The 18,715-nt window shown below is 38.0% G+C and overlaps 1 protein-coding gene across 3 annotated transcripts in view; it reads right to left on the reverse strand.

Annotated features, from left to right (window-relative positions):
• Positions 1–668: 668 nt before the first annotated feature.
• Positions 669–18,715, reverse strand: part of usp36 (ubiquitin specific peptidase 36) — a 62,300-nt gene continuing 44,253 nt past the window's right edge. For all 3 annotated transcript variants that reach the window (XM_080209517.1, XM_080209516.1, XM_080209518.1), the window contains exons 14-21: positions 17,479–17,594; positions 13,578–14,049; positions 12,543–12,667; positions 10,711–10,910; positions 8,233–8,418; positions 7,381–7,496; positions 6,468–6,591; positions 669–4,690 (exon numbers count right to left, since the gene is read on the reverse strand). In XM_080209517.1, coding sequence (XP_080065643.1) covers positions 6,472–6,591; positions 7,381–7,496; positions 8,233–8,418; positions 10,711–10,910; positions 12,543–12,667; positions 13,578–14,049; positions 17,479–17,594 — 1,335 coding nt within the window. In that variant the 3' untranslated portion in view covers positions 669–4,690; positions 6,468–6,471. The remainder of the gene's footprint in view (positions 4,691–6,467; positions 6,592–7,380; positions 7,497–8,232; positions 8,419–10,710; positions 10,911–12,542; positions 12,668–13,577; positions 14,050–17,478; positions 17,595–18,715) is intronic.

Here is an 18,715-nt window from a genome sequence, read left to right on the forward strand (position 1 = left end):
ACATTATTGCACACGTTTTCAGATATTTGTCAATAAAAAGGCAGGTGGCAAAACACAATGAACTTAAATCAGAAGGAACAAACCTCAGACAAGAAAACTCATCAAGATTACACGGGGCAAATAATATTAAAATATAGATATAGATATATATATATAGTAATTTACAATAAGATTATATGATCAAAGCTGAAACCCTGAAACTGTGTCCTATATTAACTGCATTGATATTAGTCAATTATTTGACCCATATATATTTTATATAATAAATCTAGTTTTTTTAAGTAACTACTGGCAATTGACAGCCACCACTCCAAATGGCCTTCAGTATGGGTAATGAAGGAGATGGAATCTGTGACACCAACATAAAGGCTACATGAAGAAAATCCATAAATAATGAACTTTTCAATTCTGAGCTCATTGGAAGCACACGATATTCTATACCAATCCTGGTACTGGATCAGCAATTCCTACATAATTCAGAACCAAATTCTAAACTTGGATTGCAGTTTGGTACTTCAGAAAGAGAGACAAACCTATTTTTGGTGGTCAGGTCAGAAGATCTGATAATGTTGCCATTTGTATGGAAATGTGGCGATGGTGCTCAGTCCTGGACATTGCACTCCAAATGATGAATAATTTCTGCACAAAGATTTCAAATAGGCTTGTCCAGAAAATGATTCTGCTTTCTTTAATTTTGTAACATGTTTACAACATTCAATCACTTCAAAAATGAGTGCACCTGGGGGTGCGAAGAGTGAGAAAAGGAGGAAGGAAAATGCGTTTAAGTTTTATATTGTTTGTTAGCCAGTATGAGAACTATATGGGGAAATTTTAATAGCGTCAGAAATTACCTACATCTTCAACTGTTCTCTGGTTAATAGAAGTTTAAACAATTTCACTTAATTTGAACTGTGCTATGACTAGGCCTAATTTTACAAATGAAATATAATCCTTAGATTTAAAAATGGACCTTGAACTAAACCTAAAAGATTTTCTTCCAGCAAGCTGGGCTGCTTGTCATTCTTGCTCCTTCACTTGGAGCCCCCACATTTGAGTTAAACAAGTTAGTACATTCAGTTTGAAAAAGAACAATCCCAACTTCAATCTGCTTCTTAGAGAGGGAGAGTCAACCATCAATAGTCATTATACCCAACTGTTTATGTTTGCTTTAGATTTAAAGCATAGACACCCTAAGCTTAAAGCAAGATTGCACAGGATCATGGATAAGAGATATATTGGGGGAAAAGAGTGAGGAAGAATCTTTTAAGGCAGCAAATGTCAATCATCTGGAGCTCACTGCTTGAAAAAACAAAAACAATTTGAAAAGGACATTTGAGTGAAGTCAACTTGCAGGGCTATGGGGATACAGCAGGGGAACGAGGCTAACTGGATTGCTCAACATTTTTGGATCTGGTAGGCTGAATGGCCTCCTTCTCTACCACGAGTGCCTTAACGATAAGCATCTTCTTTAAACCATTCAATTTCCAAGACACAACAAGCCTGGTTGCAGCCCCCTTCACCCCCCAAGCCATGGTTCCGACTAGTTAAAATTTAAAAATAACTGTCAAATAAACAGTTCAGTTCTGGAAACTGAAACTTGACTTTCAAAAAAAAGAATAAAAAGGAACAAGTTTGGGAATACAGTTTCTTTCCCAACTATTATTTCAGAAAAGATTTTGGTCCCAGCTCCCAATTAACAACAATTTTCAGAACAAAATATAAATTTTTTTTAAGAGCCTTACTGATCTACTTGGGTTTTTCATTCACAAAAGCTGCTGCCCAAGAGGATCCCCCTGCTTCAGTATGACTGCAACGCTGAAATGTCCACCTAACCACAATAACGAATGGAGATACTGCAGGTATTTGTCTTCTCCCATACCAGCTGCCCAATAATGAAACTAAGAGCTCAAATGAAAATGAATTTTAAGTGACTGACAGCTTTCTGTATGGTGAACCTTTTCAAAGTTAGCAATGATAGGCAGGAGACCAAACCTTATAACTCATCTGTCCTAAACTTAATACTAACCAACCATCGACTGGTACAGAATCCCAGCTTCACAAATTACTAAAACCCTCCCAATCTATATGTGATAAAATTGGATTGTGAATGTTTTTGTTTAGTAATATTTCAGTAGCTAGTCATGCAAATAAATTTACCTTTGCTGTAAGCCAAACCAGTGATAGTTTCAGTTTCTTAACTTATAGGTCAAATGTCATAGGTAAATTGTAACAACTGAGCAAAGCATTGACTGATTTATTTATAAATTATGTAGGCAGTTTTGTGATACAATTTCAAGTAATTCCATCTACACACTGGGAATTTAACAGTTAAATGAAGTATATTACTTGATGGTGGAATTGCCAGCAAGAGAACAAATCTGAATATTGCTGCAGTCCTAACTGAATTTAATTGAAGAACCAGATGCATATTATCCAAGACCCTAGTTAACTATGACATGTCTTGCTTATAACTTTAGCTGCAATGGAGGCACCATTGAGTGCTTAATGAATACAAAACTTTCACAGAATCAAAGAAAGCAAAATACATTCAAAAATGAGAAATTGATCCCCCCTACCCTGCTGCCCTCCCTCTCCCAAATGCTGGAAATGATGTGCCTCAGAAACTGCAATTGATTTAAGTCTGATATCAGCAAAATTCAAAAATAGTTTTCTAGTTGTAAATGTCTTCCTTACAAAACCAGTTAACCAGGTAAATATCACATTAACATGTCAGTTAATACTGTAAACTTAGATCACATTCCACTGAATTGAACTCACATCATTCTAACATTAACTTGATGATTCATTATTCTCAGAATCCCCAAAACACAATATTCAATTATTTCAATACAATCTGAACAAGATATGAATTGGGCTGGTGCTCAAATTTGTAACTTTAAAATACAATTTTACAAATAAAATGTAAAATCTTAATAATTCAACCATTATAAGTGACACTTTTCCACAGGAAAGAAAGGTGTTTTAATTCTAGCTACATCTTTTCTAATATTAACATATTTCACATCAGTAACTTAAGTTTTTTTTTTAAAATAACTTATATCCTGAAGCACCCAAGAATTTAGTTACTTACACTGGTTTTTTTTTTACAGGAATTTGTTGTTTAAATGAAAGACAATGTGTCTTGGTTTTAAGAGCTGAAGATTTGAAGCAAACAAACAGCAAGGAGAACTCTAAATTGATGCTTTATAAAGCAACAAGTTCTGTATAGTCAGTAAATCACTGATTAATGTATGCAGTAATGTCTTAATGTTTTGATAGTTCTCAGTTTCTGGTTTTGTCTCAGAGTACTAATTCTGCATGCCATTTCAGTAGAACAGTACTCTGCTGGGACAAGTACTTTAACATTCAATATACATATTGCAAAAGTATGACTGAATGAAATTGGAACCATCCTAATACATAGGATGAGAAATCAAAGTTTGGAGGACTACATTCCCCCATACAGCAATCTTATGGCAACACTGGAAAAGTTAATTTTCTAAGCAACTAATCTTGACATTCAGAACCTTATTCTAACATATTCCCTGGAAACAAAAGGTTTTTGGTGCCCAACAGTATTTGTTTCTTAATATTGTGCAAATGAAAATTAAAAGCATGAAAACAGAATTCAGACTCAATATAGTGCATCTTAATTTGTTACTAATTCCCTTCTGCTCTCAGTAGCTGGATAGAGTGATATCTGTTTTATAGGCACTTCATTTGCGAATTATCAAATGTACTTGATATATTGCATTAAAGTGAGATGGCAGACTTGCCCAACAATAAAGGCAAACTGTCAACCAGGACACCTTCTGGAGGGGGAATGGGCTGTCTAGTTATTTTGCCCTGTTCAAGAATGATCTGACATTCAAAAATCAATTATTCCAAATGGGCAAAATAGCATAAACATATTTTTTTTTGTTTAATGCGTGAAAGAAAAATAAGGAAATGCAGTAAGGAAAAGTTGGCAGCTAGTGAGAAATGTCATTTGGTGTTAAGTGATGCAAGTAAACACCAATGCCTGCATTCTATGCTATATAGAAAACTATTCAAGTAAATAATTTGGAAATATGCCAGTTAACAGAAGCAGATAACAGTGCAGAATTTCCAAAAAGGAGGCCCTTGGCTTATTATGTCTTAATTTGACCATCAGATGAATCCGAACAGAACAAAAGTGGGACATTTTCCAATAACCAACTGGTTAAAACTGCAGACAACCTTTGGTTAACATGTTTTCACTGAATATCATGACTAGTTGCGACAATGAAATATAGGACTTCCGTTTTCATACCTCCAAAGGCAAAAGAAAAATAACATAATGGCAATGTGAGTCTGCGTTTTGTCGCATAGATCAGAAATAATCTAACACACTGCATTTCCATGGAGTTCTGAATCCAGATTTTAGTCTTTGTTGGACGTGATAAGTTTCATAAAATCGTTGACATTTAATCCAGACTCCACTGCAGACCCTCAAATTGTGGGCTGTTTATTCTCATGTCACAGCTCTGTTAATACGAATGAACCTCTCCTCCAAACATCTTAATTTGGGTTTGTAGCCAACATGAACTGCTTCAGCATCAGTCTTAATGTTCAAACCAATAACAAAGACACTGAACATAAGTTTGTATTGCTCAGCTTTCAGCGACTCTTCCTCCTGTGGGCTTCTTTAACTAATTGAAGTCATTTTCCACTGCAACAGTAAGTGAGATTATTAAGGATATGTCTTAATGAAACAATTCTCTAGTAATATTCTATACATATTTTAACTATTTCAACTTAAATATATCGTGCAATGTTACTCTTTGGAAGTTTAGTTAGCATAAGCAATCTTGATGGTTAAATTTGAGATGGTTTGCATCCCATCACAACTATCTTAAATATAGAAATAACATGAGTTGATATTGATCTTGTTTTAGCAAATTGAACCAAAATTACAAATATACACCAATTTGGAAAGAAACACTTTTATACCGAATAGAATTGAAGTAGTTATTTTTAAATGTTTGAAAATTAATAAGCATAAATCAACCAAGCAGATAACTGGAGTTTAAATGTCAAACTCATTGCCTTGCAAACAAAGGAAACAAACCCAACAATAAATATTGTGGAATTTTACAGATATTAATGCATAAGCACCAAGTCCCATGGCAAAACAACCAGCCCGGTATATGGGCGATCATGCTGAAAGACCAGAAGAGCAGCTTCTGGAGCAACTCTAGGATTTTGAACCAGGGCAAGAGAGAAGACAAGTAAAAGAAAAGGGGAAGGCACAACCGATTGTCAAAGAATTGGGAGTGGGACACTGGGGAGAAGCCACATTGTCATCACAGAAATCAAATTTCTGGAGAGGGGGTCCAAATACACTTCCATCCCTGGATTAGAATATATTATTTTCCTGTGGGCTCTCAAATCTATGAAACTAATTCGGGCAACTTCAATCTGTTACTTGGTACACGCAACAGGATTAAAACTGACCAACAATCAGAGCCATAAAAACTCTGTGGGAAGTGGTAAAACTCATGCCAAAGAACAAGATGGTTTCCCTAAGCGTCAATAACTTGCATTGAAATAGTGCCTTTAACTTGGCAATACATTCCAAGGCACTTGACAGAGTATTATTGAGACAAATTTGACACCAAATTGTATTAAGTTAGAATAGGCAACTGATAATTTGGTCAGACTTGGGTTTTAAAGAGCACGAGGCAGAGGCAGAGGCAGAGGCAGAGGCAGAGGCAGAGGCAGAGGCAGAGGCAGAGGCAGAGGCAGAGGCAGAGGCAGAGGCAGAGGCAGAGGCAGAGGGATGGATTTCATGCATGTGGTTAGACAGCCGAAGGCACAAAGTGTGGTGAAAAGGGAAAGTCAGTTTATTAGTCACAAGTAGGCTTACATTAAGCCTGCAACGAAGGTATGTGAAAATCCCCTTGTCGCTGCACTCCGGGGGCTGTTCAGGTACACGGAGGGAGAATTTAGCATGGATAATGCAACTAATTAGCACGTCTTTTAGACTGTGATAGGCAACTGGAACACCCAGAGGAAACCCATGCAGACACATGGGAGAATGTGCGGATTCTGCAGAGACAGTGACCCAAGTCAGAATTTGAACAACTGAGCAATACAAAGCAAGATGCCCAAGGAGGTGCGAATTGGAATAGAGGTCTTGGAGGGTTTTATGACTGGAGATCATTTGAGAAATAAGGGCAGGCAATCCCGAGTGGGATTTGAAAACACGGATGAGAATTCTGAAATGTTAGACTAGGAGTGATACACAAATGGAATGCGTGTTAGAATATGGGAAACTTTTGAACTGTGTTCAAGTTTATGGCGACATGGTCAAGTCGCAAATGAATCCTCATTTGGACTTGCTACATTAGGTTATGAATCACTGACAATAACACTGAGTACCACTGCAATAATGCTCTGTTAACTGTTTTACTACAGGTGAAAGAGCATCACTATATAATACTTACACGTTTAAAACCTGGAAAACTTTCCTGAATGAATAGTCGACCAAAAATTCCTTCTATTCTGCATTTTCTGGAAAGCATTAAAACTTCTTCTTCTCTCTTTTTTAAATTTCTTCATTTTTTTAACCTGAAAGTACAAAATGCCGATGTCATCTATGACCCAAGCAAGAATAGCTCCTTTTATAAAGCCAAACTGAAGGAATGTGAATCATTACAGGTAAATCTGTAAACAACCTCCAGGTTCCAAAGGATGGAAAAATTACATTCAAATTCTGATTGTACATTTGGCAACAAGATGCAGCACAAATACTGCAGACAGTGCTAGTGACAGGGAACCACCTTGGGAGAGAAAGTTTGAGATGACTTCACCTGCTTCAGGGTTGTTCTGAGCCCCTTGACTTTTGATCATCTATTTGGAGGGTGCTGCTGTTCACAGGTTCAAAATGATATGCAAACCTCGAACTGTTTTAAGACTGAATGCCCAAGCCATAATTTAAAGCACAGCTCTTCTCACTTCCAGTAGGGAGCCACATTAAGAAAAGATGACCACCATGAACAAAGCGTTCACCTTTGGAACACTTGTTTCAGTATTCAATGCAATCACAGGTTCTTATTGAAGGGAAAGAGTTATGCAGGAAGCAACAGTTTCACTGACTGCCTACTGCATCCCCTCTTGCTCCCCAACAAAAGATCAACTGTTGCCATGGGTGGGGGATTTTGGAACAATAATTAAAAAATTATCAGTAGCTATTTCTCAAGCCAAACTTAGCCCACAGGTTAGTGTTCCAACACCCTAGATAAAAAGGAAATAAAAGTCAGAAGTCCCAAATATTTTACATTCTGTATTGAGGGTTCAATGCAGTTATGTACTTGAATTCAATTACATAAAACATAAATGCTCAAGGTAACCTCTTACCTTCCCCTTGTCAAACTCTTCATCCCATTTGTCAATGACTTGTTCATATTCCATCTGTTTTGAATCATCTACAGCATCTTCATTGACAGTTGATACTGTCCCATCCCAGGTCAGCACTAAGCACAGAACGTTGGCGAAAGAGGAACAGGATTTAGAAATGCCAAAAAGAGTGCATCTTTACAAAAATCTAAACATTACACTCACAGTCCATCACATTTTTGCCTAGAGCATTTAACAATGCTATAGATCAATGAGAAGAACGTTAACGCAAAAACAAATATTAAGGCATGTCTATCAATTACAGGTTACAGAAAAATGTACTTCGTGTCTTTAACCAGCTCCATCACCTGGTTAAAAAGTAATCACCACCAAAGAGGCCAGTCAGTTAGTAAAAAGTGATATTCAGTGTTTTGTCCTATAGGGTTAGGAGAAAAGCCAACAAGGTTGGTTCATATCTGTACTGGGTCAATAAAACTGGCCTCAGGTCCCATCCCTGTTAAATGAGGCATGAGGGGTTCAGTTCATCGACAATGGGTCTGGCCTTAGAATGTTGTAAAAAAATAACAAAATTCTGAGATTGTAGAATTATAGCCCATGGAAAATCACTGAACTTGAGGCAGGGAATGTGAAAAGAGAAACAAAGCAATTTCTAGACCATAATTATTGAAAATCCCTTGGGAGTAGGTTTTCAAGAAACACAGAACTAACAAAATACTACTACGTAGAGTTTAAAAAGTATTTTACTGGGACTTCAGCATATCCCTTTGTCACTTGATCACAGTAATGTTGTAAATTTAATTGCTAAGAGAAGACATCAAAAACCATTGAATAGCTTTAGCTTATTTTCCTTACCATCAGTTCCATAAGCCTTGTTGTTTGAACGTTTCAAGAGCTCTTGAACGACATCCGAGTGTTTCTTCCCATCCCAGGCTAAGGTTGCATTGGGCACTACAGCAGGTACAGCTCCATCCTCACCACAGTGATTTTGAGGCCGTTTATACCCTTCTGTTACCTGACTGTCCCACACGAACACTGGAACTTGAGCAGAGAACATACAATAGCACTGAGTCAATACTTTGTTCTTTGCACAAATCAAAATCTTGCAAAACCTCCAGCATAATCTGTGACTATAACTTTGTCTTATCATGGAGATACTTGCAACAATCAAAATCTAAATGCCAGTTTTAAAACAGAATCTGGATTTGCCTAGAGAAATTATTCCCATAATTTTGATGACCATCTAGGAGAAATAAAAAATAGCAATGCAGGATTGGCCATGAAACAGTGTTGAGCTGCATGTGTGACCTCATCTCTACAGCATTTCCAGCTGAGGCAGGTAAACAAACCAACCAAGCAGTAAGAATACAGACTTTTTTTCCCCCCTTTTAAAATGAGGATTGGAAGGGATCAAGGGTAAACAAAAACAGTTAAACCCAGAAGGAAGTTCCCCATCAGATACCTGGAGGGCCATCCTACAGCACCCATTCCCTAAACGTGCCAGTACAAGTCATCTGCAAAGATCTACTCCTGCTTCCTGTCAGATGAGGCACAAAGATTCAGTTGAGTCAAAGCTCTGGTTTGTCTGACAGACATGTTAAGAATAATATTCAAGTCTAAAAAGGTCTTAACAAGAATCAATTAACAGAGCCCAAGTTCTCATTGTAGCTAGATGTATGAAATGTCTGTTATCAATCAGGAAAACAAGCATAGTCAATAGGAATTCAATACCACAGCCATCTTCTACTCGATAGAGCATCCTTAAATGCACCTAGGTGGTTTTGGAGCAGAATTGTCACTGTGGGGTCAGGCGATGTCAGTTTGAGGCAACTGTAGTAGAATAGGCCTATCTTCAGAATGCAAATTAAAGTACAAGCCAAGTGAGGGCTGTCCAACATGCAGAGATTGATTGGAATGGGTCTATGCACACTGGAGTCTAGAAGAATGAGAGATGATCTCATTTAAAAATTAAAATGCATGTTTTAGAGAGCTTGACAGGCAAATGCTGAGGGGGTCACTTCCCAGGATCAGTCAGCAGCACTCAGTCAAAATGTTGTAGGTTCAAGTCTCACTCCAGGACTGAAACAAATTCTAGGCTGCCAATCCAACACCGAGGAAGTGCTGATTTGTGTGTTGCACTCTTCCTAACTTCAAAGCAGAGACCCACTCTCTCTTTTGAGCACTGGAATGAACCATTAAAGAAGGTTTTACTCCCAGCTTCTGAAGCATTACATTTGGAGCTACTGTCTTGCAGATCATGAGAAGTTCCCACTCAGGTTAGCAGAAGAGATTCCACAGCACCATTTGAAACATTTCAGGGAAGTTTACTAGGCCCATACTGATCTATCAACATCACAAAAGCAGATAATCTGGTCATCATCATGTTGCTTTTTGTGGAAGCTCACCATGTGCAAACTGGCTGCTGCATTTCTTACATTAGTGACTGTACCTCAAAAGGGTTTCATTTGTTACACACTTTTGACATATTCAGTGCCCACTATATAAATTCAAGAACTTCTTTCTTTCAGATGTCAAGTCCAGCACTAGGGTCATGATCTCAGGGTAAAACACCTTGGCCATTTAGGATTAAGATGAGGAGCAATTTCTTCACTCAGGGATTACGAATGCTTGGAATTCTCTACCCCAGGGAGTTGTGGATGCTCAACGAGTCTATTCAAGAAGGAGACTGTTAGATATTTGGACACTAAGGCAATTATGAGATGTGGAAATAGAGTAGGAAAGTGGAGTTGCACTAGTGCAATCACTATGTCGTTGACTTGAGGGTTTGTAGGTTTATTTCTGCTCCTATTTTTAAATACTGAACTATAGTTCCCTGCATTCAGAAATAGCATTTGAACTGCAAATGAAAGGTTCAATTAAAATAATTTGATTGTAAAACTATGAAGCATATCAATTAAGAAAATTACAAAATGCAATAAGTCCCAATGACAGGATAGTTAAGACTGAGGGTATATGCTGAAGGAACACTGCTGTACAACACTGCAGGAAGAGCTAAATTTCTAGTTTCTATATCAAACTACTTTGAAGAAGTGACTAGTGAATTTCCTTGATCAACAGTTACCCAGTCTAAAACAGTGTTTTGTCTGTGTAGCACATAACAATACTTTTCACTGTACCCCAATACACATGACATAATAATTCAAATTTACTTTCAGATAAAAAGTAGAATAGATGCTTTTTGTTAGAAGGTGGCCACATAGAAACTGCATACAAAAGAATGTCTAAATCTTGCCTTTTCACTGACAAAGTAAACTGTTCCTTTTTTTTAAAAAAATGGTTCAAAAGATACAGAACTGCAATGAAATACTGTACCTCGCTGACTTTTGTTTTTAGTAGACTGATCCACTGGAGGATCAGAACTTGAACATTCATCTGAACTTATGCTTCTCTTTCTTTTCCTGTGTTTTTTCTCACTTTTGTCACTTTTCATCTCATGATTTCTCTTCCTTTGTTCCAATTCTTTAAGCCTTCCCAATTCTTCTTCATCCTGCTGTTCATTCCATCCTGAACAACTAAGTAACAGGGATTAATAAAGATTTTCCATTACGATTAAAAACATAACTGCGCTTTCAAAAATCTTTTACCAAGTTACAGAATTATTTATAGGAAACCCTTCCCTTGTGTAGAACTTTTCAATCCTGCACGTCATGGGAATCGTAGCAGGTGGAGTGCGAACCACACAAAAAAAAGGTCTCTTGACCTCGGGTGGGATTTTCCGGTTTTGGAGGCGAGTACCGCTGGAAGATCCCACCCAACATGTATCACTGTTCAAACCACATCCTATGGATTACATTAAAAGTTGGAGCTTTTCTACAATCTGGACTCCCCCGTAGCTTCAGCAGGTTTAGTCAATTAATAACAGAAATGCACAGTCAAACCCAAATGCCTGACCCTCAGTTTGTGCCAGACTGTCCATTAAGTAGGCCATCAGTGGACAAGTCAGCCAGCCTTGGATTCCATTCTTAAATCACTGCAACTGTTAGTTTCTGGCACAGCATAGCATGAGGCATGAAAAGTTCAGATCAAATACCCACTTTGCAAAATTGGGAAGTGAGGAAAATACCCATGCAAATTTGAGTAGTTAATTAAGAAAAAAAATAAATTCATGGGATGCTGGTATCACAGGCTAAGTCAGCATTTAATCCCCATTCCCAAGTGCCCTTGAGAAGCTGGTTTGAGCTGCCTTCTTGAACTGGTGCAGACCATGTGTGCAGGTACACCCACAGTACTGTTGGGGAGGGAATTCCAGCATTTTGACCCAGCAGTGAAGGAATAGCGTTATATTTCCAAGTCAGGATGGTGTGCGCCTTTGAGGGGGGCCTTGGAGGTGTTCTCCAAGGTGAGTTCCTGCTGTGCATCTTGATGATGCACTGCTGCAACTATGTCATCGGTGAAGGGTGTGCCAATGAAGCAGTGTTTGTCCTGGATGGTATTTAGCTTGGTGCTGTTGGAGCTGGATTCATCCAGGCAAGTGAAAAGGATTCCATCACATTCCTGATTTGTGCCTTGTAGATGGCTTTGGGCAGTTAGGAGGAGAGAGTTACTTGCTGGAGGACTGATCTGCAATGCAGCTTGAACAACAAATTGTGTCCTGCAGGAAGTGATAGCAGATTAATACCTCTCCAATGGGAGGAGTAAAGGTACATCAGCATATAACCATATTCGAGATGGCAAATATTTTAGACACAAGGATGTAGATTACAAAGAAAATATTATTGAAGCTAGGTTTCTCAGCTTCTGGGAAAGATGGACTTCTCTTACTTTGCAATAAGCACTATTGCAAACATAACCAATACCAAACTCAAGTTAGAAAATGATATTGTCTACCCAATGATAGCATGGTCTTCTATTGATGAATACAAGCCTAGATCAAAGGCAAGGCTCAAAGAAGAAATGCCCAGACACACCTGTAAGAATTGAGTTCTGCCACTCCCAAGCTGCATATATAAATAGCCCTAGGATTCAAACCAGTTTCAGCAAAATTAGAGGTAGTTTTCTGCAACTATGTTGAAGTTAGCATTCCAGGAATAAAAAAAAACAATAATTGACTATGAGAGAGCAAAGAGAAATGTGGTACACCAATCACCATGATTCTAACAAATCAGAAAATAAATCCCCCCCGAACTAGAGGAATAATTACATACTTTTCCACAGCAGACTCAGCAAGGTGCATTTCAAACACTTTCCCACATTTCTTATGCTTTTTCCTCTTTTTAATTTTCTTCAGGATCACCTCTTGTGCTGAAATGTTCCTCTCAATGGATTCCTCCTGCAACACATCAACTAGCTTTAGCAACTGTTGTACTGAATCGTTTTGAACACTTTGCCAAAACAAATCTATGAAAATATACCAATTTGACCACTCGGTATATTTATTGATGCACAAGTGAATCCCCACCATCTGCATACAAATAAATACAAATAGTATACAATTAACAGTAGCCTTGTATTTAATGTTGGTATTTAAATAGGGTAATTTCTTTTAGAATTTGTATTAATTATATACCGACATTCTGGATGTCAATAAACTTTTCAGCTCCCAATAGACAGATTATCTAACAAAATTGATCCACACTGCTGCAACTCAGTACCTATCAACTGAATTCTAGACTGATAGTCACTTTACTGATACACTTTCCAACTTTAATCATTTATTAATGCAGATTAACGTTACATGTTATGTAATTGTAATGGTCCTCGTGCATCATTGAAATCTCAAGGAACTGGGAAGCAAAACCATCCAATTTGGTGGACAGAGGGTAAGGTGGGGGGGGGGTGGTGGTGGTGGTGGTGTGTGTGTGTGTGTGTGTGTGTGTGTGTGTGTGTGTGTGTGTGTGTGTGTGTGTGTGTGTGTGTGTGGCTGGTGAAGAGCTGCTGGAGAAAGGAATAACCCACACCAAAGAAAAGGTGGGATGGGACTGGAGTGGAGGGGCAGGGAGACATTTTGTGCATGTCCTCATTTCAATGCCACTCGTTTTCAGAGAAACAGAGGGGGAAAACAAGCTGCACATTCAGACATTTAATACCTGGTCCATGAGCAAATAATCATTGAAGCAGGCTGATCATTCAATGGAGAAAGGATCAACTGGATTAGAGATGCAACAGGAGAATTCTATTCTGTTTCATTAATGATCAGGAAATTAATATATTGATTCAATACTGGAAGTCCAGCAACATACCTGTAGTTGGTCACAAACACCATCATTCTCCATTGTCATACGTCGTTTTTCCTTTTTCTTACTTTTGTGTTTACTATTAATCTTGGCAGCTTCATCACACCTCGTCTGGTTGAATGATTCAGAATCAAAATAAGTTGCATTTCTTTTCAAAGATTTATGTTTCTTCTTTGTTTTTTCACTGCTGTTCCATGACTCCATGGAGCTAGCAATGCAGTGTTTGTGTGTCTTAGCTGCTATTTCAGTCTTGGAAGTGCACATCTTGCTAACACTTTCACCAAATAAAGTATGGTTTTCCAATGAGGTAGCACTGCCATTTATTAGAGGAGAGGGCAGCCGAGTTGCTTCCATGGCTTCCGATGACAGTAGCTGTGACTCAGAGAAACTAGAACTACATGATTTCTTGGCGATTTTAGATGGAGAACTAAATCCTGTTCGTTGGGAAGTCTGCACTTTTGGAGTAGGTGGGAAAGTCCTAAAAGTAAAATAGACAAGTATTGCATTCAGAAAATTCATATGCAACACACAACTTTACAGCATGGGAGAATGGATGGACAGGGATGCTCGACAAAAACAATGGACTTCTTACATCAAACAAGATGTGCCCTAAAGACTAACTTTAGCCATAATCACTTAGCATCTGAAGTGCCAGTTCATGAAATACAGTCATCACTGGCAAGGACAGCATTTATTATCCAATTTTAATTGTCCTTGAGAAGGTGCCAGCAAACCTTTATAAGCACTATTTCGATGTCTCTATGCACATATTGACTAATACTTCTTCAATGAGACTTCTCAAATGGAAATCTAGGGCTCTGAACACATTGCTTTTGAGCCATATCACCAAAAAAAGGATTAATTCTTATCGTAAAGAAAACATTAAATCTTGATTTTGTGGAAACTAAAATAAATAAAAATAAATTCATACAGACAAGTGTTTAGCTGATGAGGAAATACTGCAATTTTATAGTCTGGCATACTCAAAATACATGACACAAAATTCAACATAAAATGCAATACGTCTAATGCATTACGGTCAAACCAGCAGCACTGATATATGTTACTTATTTCAATGTTCAAAAAAATTCTTGATGCAGCCAAGAGGTCACAAGTTATGCAAACAAGTCTGAGAGAGTGACATTCCATCACGCAAATCAGCCTCCCACCCATCGATTTATCTAAACTTGCCGTTGCCTTTGATAAGCAGCCAACGTCAACAAAGACCCCATGCACCCTGAACATGGTCTCTTCCACCTTTTTTACCAATGGAAGAAAGATACAAAAGTCTGAGATCACATACCAACTGACTCAAAAACAGCTTCTTCTGTGCTGCCAGATTTTTGAATGGACCTACCCTGTAACAAGTTGATGTTTCTCTACACCCTAGCTATGACTAACATTACATTCTGCATCCTCTCCTTTCCTTCTTCCCCATGTACTCTATGAACAGTCTACTTTGTCTGTTTAGCATGCAAGAAACAATACTTTACACTATCCTAATACACGTGACAATAATAAATCAACATGCTTTGGTTCTTAAAAATTACAATTAATCAAAATTCTTGATAATTTTAGTACTGAAGGAATTCCCATACAATGACCTACATTTTGAAACAGTCAGCAGAATGAAAAATAAGTAGAGGCCAATTGCAGCTCTCAGCTAACTCTGTCAAGCCTAAAGATTGCCCACTGGGACCAAAAGGGCAACATAAGATATCAAGTTGCATGCATATCACAAACAAACGTTAGAGGATGTCTTCCATACTCCTGCAAATACTAGACACAGAAGATGACATTTCATCACTGTTATCCTGTGAGATGCGAGTACTGAAAAGAACTATAAATACACCAAAAATCTACCTAAAATCAAACACAGATTTAATAAAATTCTGCTGTTACCAGTGATCTCTTAACAGGATGTAAGGTACTTTAAATGGGATACCCAGCAGAAATACTTAAATTTTCCCATGAAAAGTCAGCCAGAAGCAGCCATACATCATCCTAGCCTGGTCCTATGACCAAGTGGTTGATTCTAGACTGTTCATTGCTACAAAATTAGGGCTTCAATTTAAGTCTGCTTTATTTAATGTCCCAGTTTTCATCATTAATCATTGAAAATAATGAATATGATGCAATTAAGAAATTTTCTTCATTTGCAGTCCTGATCTCTCTCCATGGCATTAGGTTGGAAATACCAGGTTACTGATCCAGTATAATAAAAAAATAGGTATGGTATTAAAAACTTTGCTGAGTGTCTTCCTTAGTTTGTAATGGAGATCATGCAAGCTAGCACTAGTTTCCCCTCCCAAGGTACGGTGCCCCTCATATTTAAATTTCCCCATAAGATCCCTTTGCAAAACAAGTCTTGGATGACAGTAATTTCCTCCAGTTAAACAATGAGAAGGCTGAAGTTAAATTTGTTCCCAACAACAAACTCTACACTCCCACCACTGACTCCAGTCCCACTCCAGGCATTGTCAGTTTGAATCTTACTGTGTGTGCAATCTTGGCACCTGGGAGGTGAGCTTCTAATTCCACATATCCTCCATTGCAAAGATCACCTACCCCAACTCTGCATCATCTGTCTACTAAAGTCTTCAAATGATGCTTTGAATTTTCCCAGGTTTTCCTTTCATCCAACATCCAAAAACCTCAAGTGATTTGTTGCCAAAATTCCATTCTGCACCAGGACACAATCACTCAGTGAGAACAGGACTGATGATCAACAGGAACTGCAGTTCTCCCATTGCTTCAGATCAGTTCACAGTTTTGCTTCTCTCCTACATCACCTCCACCCAAAAACTGTCAATCCTGAAACTGATCTCATGTAAACTCTTCCCAGTGTCCACTGATCTCATGTAAACTCTTCCCAGTGTCCACTGATCTCATGTAAACTCTTCCCAGTGTCCACTGATCTCATGTAAACTCTTCCCAGTGTCCACTGATCTCATGTAAACTCTTCCCAGTGTCCACTAGGTAGCTAGCACACTCGCCTCCAAGTCAGGTTGTGGATTCAAGTCTAGTCCAGGGCTTCAGTGCAACCATCTTCAATGACACTCCAATGCAGTACCGAAGCACTGCTGGAGATGCTATCTTACAGACAAGACATTAAACCAAAGCCCTCAAATGGGTGCATTGGATTCCATGCCACTAGTGTGAAGAGTAAAAAAGGGGTTATTCTCAGTGTACTGGCAATATCTATCCCCCAAACTAATCAGATTATTCAGTCATTATCACATTGCTGTTAAAGGGAGTTTACTGTGGACAAATTGACTGCTGCACTTTCTAAATTACAATAGTGATTGCACTTCAAAACTGACTATTGACACACCCAATACAAGTGAAAAAAAATCGTAATTTTTTTTTGCCCCAGCACTACTGACAAGGCCTTAGAATTATATTTACAAACCTCAGTATATCTCTTCACCTCACTTGCCTTAACAGCTTACTTAAGATCCTTTGTCCAAGCTAACCTTGATATTTTGGCAAGTTTCCAAACCAAAAAGGTTAATTTGATTTTTCTTTTCACAGATGCTGCCTGACCTGCGTATCTCCAGTACTTTAGCTGTTTGTAATTTTTTGTCTAATTATACTTTGCTGAAGCACTTTGGTATATTTTTTGTGCTTTGAAAGCACTATTGAGTCATTGTTAAATTATTTATTTAAAGGCATCAAACAATGATCAGATACATGTGCCCCTCCCAAATAAGAGCAATAACTTCAGAATCCCCTTGGTACCAAATGCCTTGCCCTATTACATATGGGATTAGTGATATTGGATTCACCAAATGCAATTAATGAGTCAAGCGACTTTATCACAATTATTGATTAAAACCACTTAACTGCCAGTGTGGCTTCAACTTGATGAAAGCTTTCTTTAATGAGTGGTACAAATTTATCTTACCTAGTTTTGTCTGCAGAAGAAAACATGTGGCCTTTTTTCATTAATTTTGCTTTGTGGACTGATGAGAGGAATGGGGAGTATGGTTCATTTTCTGTCACCTTCCAGCTGTACGTGGCCTGCAGTTATTGACATAAATAAAAACTTGGTGGTCTAAAAAGCATCCATGAGTGCAGAAAATATAAAGAGGGTATGGCAAAGAAGAATCAAAAAGTTTTCATGGTTAGACAGCTAGGGAAGCAAAAAGTAGGACAACAGACAAGAAAATGTCAAAACAATTACCAGTTACTCCACAGAAAAGAAAATTTGCAGTTTTAGACTAGAAATACCGGACATAAAGAACAAGACTAGCAGAATAAAGAACGATCTTAAAAAAATTATACTCTTAGCACAAGTTTCAGCACCTGAGTTACATTTTTAGAAATGAATGGAACGAAACAGCTTTTGTGCATTTATGACAGCTCATCACTCAGTTTAACACTAAAATAACAGTTCTGTCAAGACAGTAATCCAGCAAGTATTGTTTACAGTCCAGAGATATATAATTTGGGATGGCACATTTAATTCCTCCCATACCATCACTTAGCTTCATCAATCCCCATGACCAAAGCCCAAAGAGTAAGGTTCTCTGACCACTACATGAATGCAAGGTGTGCTTTCAGACTGATGTATACATGTCACGTAAATACCAATTTCACAGATCATGAACCACGAGTATTCAATCTCGGGCATCTGTGGCATAAGTCACAGTTTTAGAAATGACAGGCACAATCATGAAAACGTGGTTCTTTCAAAGAACCATATAATTGAGTACAAAAGTAGGCCATTCAGCCCACTGAGACTGCCCCAACTCTGAAGGGATATCTTACCCAGACCCTCTCCCTGTAATCCCACAAATTACCATAGCTAATCCACGTAACCGACACATTTTGGGACAAAGGAGCAATTGACCTTTCCTTTACCTGACATTTAATATTGTATCTGCATCCTCTCAACCACTGTAAAAGGAAATCTGCTTTGATCTATTCACCAATCTCGTCACAATTCTGGCTATTTATTACATACTTGAAAAAAAATTAGCTTTTTTAAAATTGGGCTTGAATCTAAAAAGTAATACTTTGGATTTAAGGATGTGGCTTCTATTTTATTGGGAGTTAATTTTTTTTTAGTTTTGAATTGACATACAGAGGAGTGTAGCCTCTCATGTGTTGTATCAAAATAAAACAAGTGGATTCTGGAG

Source organism: Carcharhinus amblyrhynchos, chromosome 21 (assembly GCF_965287045.1).
Source record: "Carcharhinus amblyrhynchos chromosome 21, sCarAmb.v2.hapA, whole genome shotgun sequence".
NCBI lineage: Eukaryota > Metazoa > Chordata > Chondrichthyes > Carcharhiniformes > Carcharhinidae > Carcharhinus > Carcharhinus amblyrhynchos.